This window comes from Canis lupus, chromosome 17 (assembly GCF_003254725.2).
Source record: "Canis lupus dingo isolate Sandy chromosome 17, ASM325472v2, whole genome shotgun sequence".
NCBI lineage: Eukaryota > Metazoa > Chordata > Mammalia > Carnivora > Canidae > Canis > Canis lupus.
Genome location: NC_064259.1, coordinates 6999508 through 7005507, shown reverse-complemented (window position 1 = coordinate 7005507; position 6000 = coordinate 6999508). Strand labels below are relative to the sequence as shown.

The following is a 6000-nucleotide window of genomic DNA, read 5'->3' as shown; positions in this document are numbered from 1 at the left end:
GGAATCAAACGCTCGTGCTCAGTAGGAAGGCGTGTAAATTGGTTTCGCTGAGGGCGACCTGGCAGTGTCTATAGAACGTTTACTGAACATATTCTGATTTGGCATTCTTCCGCCAAGAACTCATCCTATAGTTTCCCTTTACAAGTGTGTAAGGACAGACACGTCAGCCTGTTTCCTGCAGCAATGCTTGTGATGGCAAAACCTGGCCTGGACGTCCGTCAGTGGGCTCGGATTAGGGAAGAACACAGAGGTGAGTACAGTGCGGTCATTAAAAACATATCTGAAAGATAGTGGTGAATGGGAACCCTTGCAAAAAAAAAAAATAGTACACTATTTGTGAAACAGCATGAATAGCACATGAGTTTGCAGCAAGGACTCCTGCACGGCCGTGGAGAAATTATTGCTGGTTATCTATGGGGAGTGGGATTAGGGAGGTAGGAAATTTCCTCGAGAAATCTTCCCATGGAGCTCAATATTCATTCTAATGGCTTGGTTTTTCTTCTTCCTTAGCATGTGTTAGTTACATTTATAATATGACGATTAAGACAAAATTCGGCTACGAGAGTTGAAGGGGGTGATGGCTGAAGAAGTTGAAGGCCAAATGTGTGGGAGGCAGGAGAGACAAGAAGGGAGAGAAACCATCTGTGTGCCTTCTGTGCCTGGAGAGGCAGGAGGCGTGGGTCCAAGCTCTGACGACACCCTGCACTGACCAGGGGGCCTCCACCTGCTACATACTGGGGACCGAGATTTGCAGGGGAGATGCACACAGTGCTAACACTGGATGACACTGCTGTACTGCTTCCTTACGAGCAGGGGGCTAGAAACCGTGCCCAGGAGTGCACTCTGCACCGTCCCACCAAGGCACAGTCCTGCGTCTGCCTTCTCCTGGGGTTCCTTCCCTACCCTGTCTCGTGGGCCTCAGGAGAGCACCTCTTCTTGAGCACACTCTCTTAGGGACTTCTGCTCTGTTGACTTGATGTAGGCAATGTCTACCCTGGGGCCTGCTGGTCCAGGTCGAGGCCATACTGTTTCATGAGCTTCTGACTTGTAAACAGTCTCTCTGCTGTCAAGGGAGAAAGAAACACAGCTGAATATGGGAAGTTCAGGGGAGCAGAAGGGAACCTGTGGAGCTCCTCGGAGCTTCGGTGAACATGGAGTCCAGCAAAGGCTCCAAGCTGGGCTCTGGCACCACCGAGTGACGAGGAGTGGAATCTGCCCCGAGATTCTTGACCTGTGGCCCGAGGATTAGAGTGGAAAATGAAGAGATGTCACAGGAAATCTATCAGGGAGTTCACTTCATTAATTTGATCATGTATTCATTAGAAGTTTCTATTAGCGTTTGTCATATTTAGGCCTTGGGTTACCTGAATAAGCTCACAACTGCTGTTTGATTTAGAAAGTCTGGTGAACTGAAACATTATTGGTCAATTTTAAATCAAACATTTTCTGTAAAGCTTTTAAAAACTAAGAACACTGAGGATCTTAGGTCTGAAAGTGTATACCTTTAGCTTTAGTGGTTAAATTTTCATTACAAGCTGAAAAATTATTCAGGGCTCCCTTATTTAAGAGCTTGGGTCATTTCAGACATCCATAAGGAAAAATCAAGATGAAGGAAAACACAGGAGTATCCATTTGAGAAATGAGAAGAAAATGCTGGGATCCCTGGGTGGCGCAGCGGTTTGGCGCCTGCCTTTGGCCCAGGGCGCGATCCTGGAGACCCGGGATCGAATCCCACGTCGGGCTCCCGGTGCATGGAGCCTGCTTCTCCCTCTGCCTATGTCTCTGCCTCTCTCTCTCTCTCTGTGTGACTATCATAAATAAATAAAGAAAAAAATAAAAAAAATAAAATGTTCTTTTAAAAAAAAAAAAAAAAAAAAAAAAAAAAAGAAAATGCTAAGGAGATTCCTTTCAGCTCTATTAGTTTAAGATCTCACATTCTGTATTACTAATGAAAGGATAACGTCAAACGGAGCAAGAAGAAATGACATGTTATGAAATAGACATATAAAATTTAATCCCTTTGGTTTAAAATACATCTTCAATGATACAATTAAAAACAATAAAGACAAAAACTTATTTCATAAACAAAATATAAAATAGTTATGACCCGTGTCCCATATCTTATCTTAGAAAACCAGCAATTTAGTTCACATACTTCATTAGAATATTTTAATGTAAAAATGTCACCATCAATCCTACTTATACAAATGACCTATTCTAGCTCCCTGAACCTAGATACCCGTGATTTTGTTATAAAATTACACTTTAGTACTTTCATATATTTAAAAATGTGTACAAAATGTTCCCCTGCCATAGTAATACAGTATCATAAACTCATGAATGCTTTCTAGAATTGTTAGCATACAAGTCAATCAAAGCATGAAGGCTCTGAAACATGATAAAATAGAAATCATTTCCTACAAGAGGAAGATGAGAAAGGACTCCACTTTGGGTCGTATCACCTACTACACAACAATTGCGTGTGTTTTGTCATAAGGACTGTGTGTTCACTCTCTTAGGTACGTAGGATTGACATTAGCCTACATAACAGCTAGTAGTCGCAGTAGTGTTTTTTCCTATACTTCATTTGTTAAACAGTGCAGAAATCCGAGTAACACTCTCAAGAGCAAACAATCTATGCCATTTGAGAAGGTTTTGCTATGCTCTGGGATGACTGCTGTTTAGGAAAACACATCTTAGTGAGTTCCACTAGGCACAGTACTCAATCTGCTTGGTATACATTATCAAAAATAACTTAACCTTTCATTTAGGGGAAGTCTTCAAGGTAGACCTTATTGCATCTCTTCACTATATGTACAGACACCACCTTTATATATTATCTATTTGTATTAGACATGTATATACACATTTACAGACACAGGCCTTCAAAAATGTATTGCACTTATATACAATGCAGCGTTAGCTTAACTGATTCATACTGTAACCCATTTTTCAGTTCTTCATAAGAAAGGCGGTTGATATGTTCAAGAAAGTTGCAAAGGAAGATTCAGTAACATGCCCTATTTGAGTAAACATTTTCTGGAGGCTGAGAGGCTGAGGGAGAAAGGGCGCATCCTCTCCTCTTTGGACGCTACTCCCGCTAACCTGAGGCAGGCAGAGTTACACTGAGCTCAGGCAAGGGCACGAAATCCTTAAACCCAAGCCCGCTGCCTTTTCTGACTTGCGCTAGTGAGCAGGCCCACCGACACTGAAGAGGCAAGGTACATATCCCAATATTTTTATAAATAATGTAGCAGATCTTCCAAAGGTTCCCAGAGAGTCTATTAAATCTTAGAACAAAGTTTTCACTTTTAATCCTAAGTATTTATATCAGAAAATTCAAACATAATGGTGTATGGATTTCTGTCATCTGAAAACGCCAATGTAGATGTGGAATGCTATCTATAAGCCACATGCAGCACCGTCTCCAACTCGAGAGGAGTCCCTTCCGTTGACATCCACCCATACCTGCGATGTACCTGCAGCTTGCCAAACAGTAGGAGCTACGTCACACCTTCCCTAAGCTCGCTGGGAGTGGCAGGCCAGTGTGCCCTTAGATCTCGGTGAGAGTGAGTCTGTAAGAGCCCCCCCGCTTCTTCAATCTGCAGCTGGAAGGTATCTTCATTGGAGTAATGCTTCACGATGTTGTCGTCCATGTTCACCAGAATACTGGAAGAGGAGAAGCAAGACAGGTCTACTCACTCCTGCCAGCTTGGAAGTCAGGCAGACCCCAAGGCAGCGTGGCTGCTAACCAGCTGCAACATGAGAGGTGCCTTCTTCATACAGCCTCCTGTAGCCCCGATTCCCTCATCTATGAAATAGAGGTAGTCTCAGGGCCTGTCCTGTGAGACTGAGGACTACGTGAGGGACTCAAGTAGAGTTCCTTTTTTTTTTTTTTTTTTTTTTTAATTTTTATTTATTTATGATAGTTACAGAGAGAGAGAGAGAGAGAGAGGCAGAGACACAGGCAGAGGGAGAAGCAGGCTCCATGCACCGGGAGCCCGATGTGGGATTCGATCCCGGGTCTCCAGGATCGCGCCCTGGGCCAAAGGCAGGCGCCAAACCGCTGCGCCACCCAGGGATCCCTCAAGTAGAGTTCTTATAAGAGTGTCGGGCCAGCGATAAAGCACACTAGCTTATTTACTGTTATTACTGCAGCATGTAGGAATCACTCATAAACAGGAGCTATTACGATGCACAAAATAAGTCTACAGAAGCACTTCATTGATCCAGCTTTAGAAAGTATACCAGTAAAATTAACCGATGGGATCTGAAGCCACAGCTCCCTGACCAATGATCTTCCCTGGTAAGTTATCCTCAAAGTTTAACTGAACTACTAGTAAGTCCAACCCTTCCCATTGGGTTCACCAATTAGGATTTGCTTTAGAATGAAGTCAAACGATTCTTAAGCCATACTCTGCTTATCCATATCAAACAGCATAGTCACTTAAATGAAACGGAACTAAAATATTGATTTCTAGACAAAGAAGCAATGTTCTACGATTGAAAATGTGAACAAGGGCAGGAGAATACAGTAGAAGGAGCATAAGTTGAACCTGAACTATGGCCTTGGCACTAACCTGCTACTTGATCTGGGACATACCTCAGACATTCCTCAGCTGCCTTGTCTATAAACTAATGAATATCACACCCAGCTCAGAGGATAATGTGAAAATTAAATAATATGTGAAGTATCTGATCCAGTGCCTGACTCATGACAGGGGCTCAACAAATGGGGTAGTGCTTGTTGTTATCCTTACTAAATTTCATAACGTGCTCTGGAATTTGGAGCTACTTCGCAGCTGCTAAGCAAAAGAAGAGCAAATAAAAATTGTATTTGAAAAACAAAGTCCACAAAGATGTCTTAGAAAGGTAGATCAATGTTGTGTGGATAATTTAAGGAAAAAATACATCCTTGCATTCACGTTTCTGTAACTTTTTCTAGACTGAGCACAAATGCATGTGAATCGCATTAATGTCACATAATATTAACATTATTCAGAGGTTACTAGGAATGCCAATTAACACTTACCCTTTTTTACATTTCTTGAATATTTTCCCAATCTTATCATGGGGCACATCATATTTGTCTGAGATCTAAAAGAACAAAGAAAAATAATTACAAAATGCTGATCTCAAGGCTTTAAAACACAAACTGTAACTATAAATACTGTGGTACAATCACTTAGATTTCTTTCAAGAATGCATGTGCAAAAACATGCATATCCCAGGGAGGGTGTGTCACCTGCCTCTGGAGGGAGCTGCGGTCAGGTGCTTGACATCTTTCCCTAGCTTACTGATGCCTCTCAGTGTATTGTATGGTCATCTTTTTAAAAAATGACTACTTTATAAGCAGTTTTAGGCTTACAGGAAGATTGTGTAGAAGATACACAGCTACTCACTGCCCCACAGCCCCCCCAGTACTAACATCTCGTATCAGGGTGGTGCTTTTGTGATCATGATAAGCCCACATCGCTACAATATTATGAACTAACACCCATAGTTTACAGTCAGGCTCATACCTTACGGGCTGTGAGAAATGAATAATGACATGTACCCACAACCATCACAAGTACTTTGATTAAGTGCATAAAGACCCTGCTTTAGGGTCAGACACATCTAGTTTGAATCAGCTCTGATTCACTTTCAACACGAATAACTGTTGGGACCCTCAGCCTCCCATCATCAGGAAAGTGAGACTCTCTGTGTGCCACAGGACTGCTGCAAGGATTAATGCGTGTTCAGCACAAAGCAGGAGTTAACTTCAGATACAGAATTACGAGAAGGAAAACATTTTAATGTCCCACAGCCCAGAAGAAACATAAAAGTCCCTGATCACAAACCAAGACCTGTGCTACTGTCAGTTCTAACTAGAGCTTCTCTGAGAGCAGTGAAGACTTCGCAAAACCCCAAAGGCCTGGCTGACGTGGCTGCGGCTGCTGGGGTATGGCCTTCAGGCCCTCCTGAGCCTCAACTCTCCCACCCTCCCTTTTATGATCT

General features: G+C 42.6%; 1 protein-coding gene across 1 annotated transcript in view; it reads right to left on the bottom strand.

Moving 5' to 3' along the window:
• Positions 1-1989: 1989 nt before the first annotated feature.
• Positions 1990-6000, bottom strand: part of GRHL1 (grainyhead like transcription factor 1) — a 52372-nt gene continuing 48361 nt past the window's right edge. The window contains 3 exon segments of the mRNA XM_025454685.3: positions 1990-3589; positions 3591-3669; positions 5033-5097. Coding sequence (XP_025310470.1) covers positions 3554-3589; positions 3591-3669; positions 5033-5097 — 180 coding nt within the window. The 3' untranslated portion in view covers positions 1990-3553.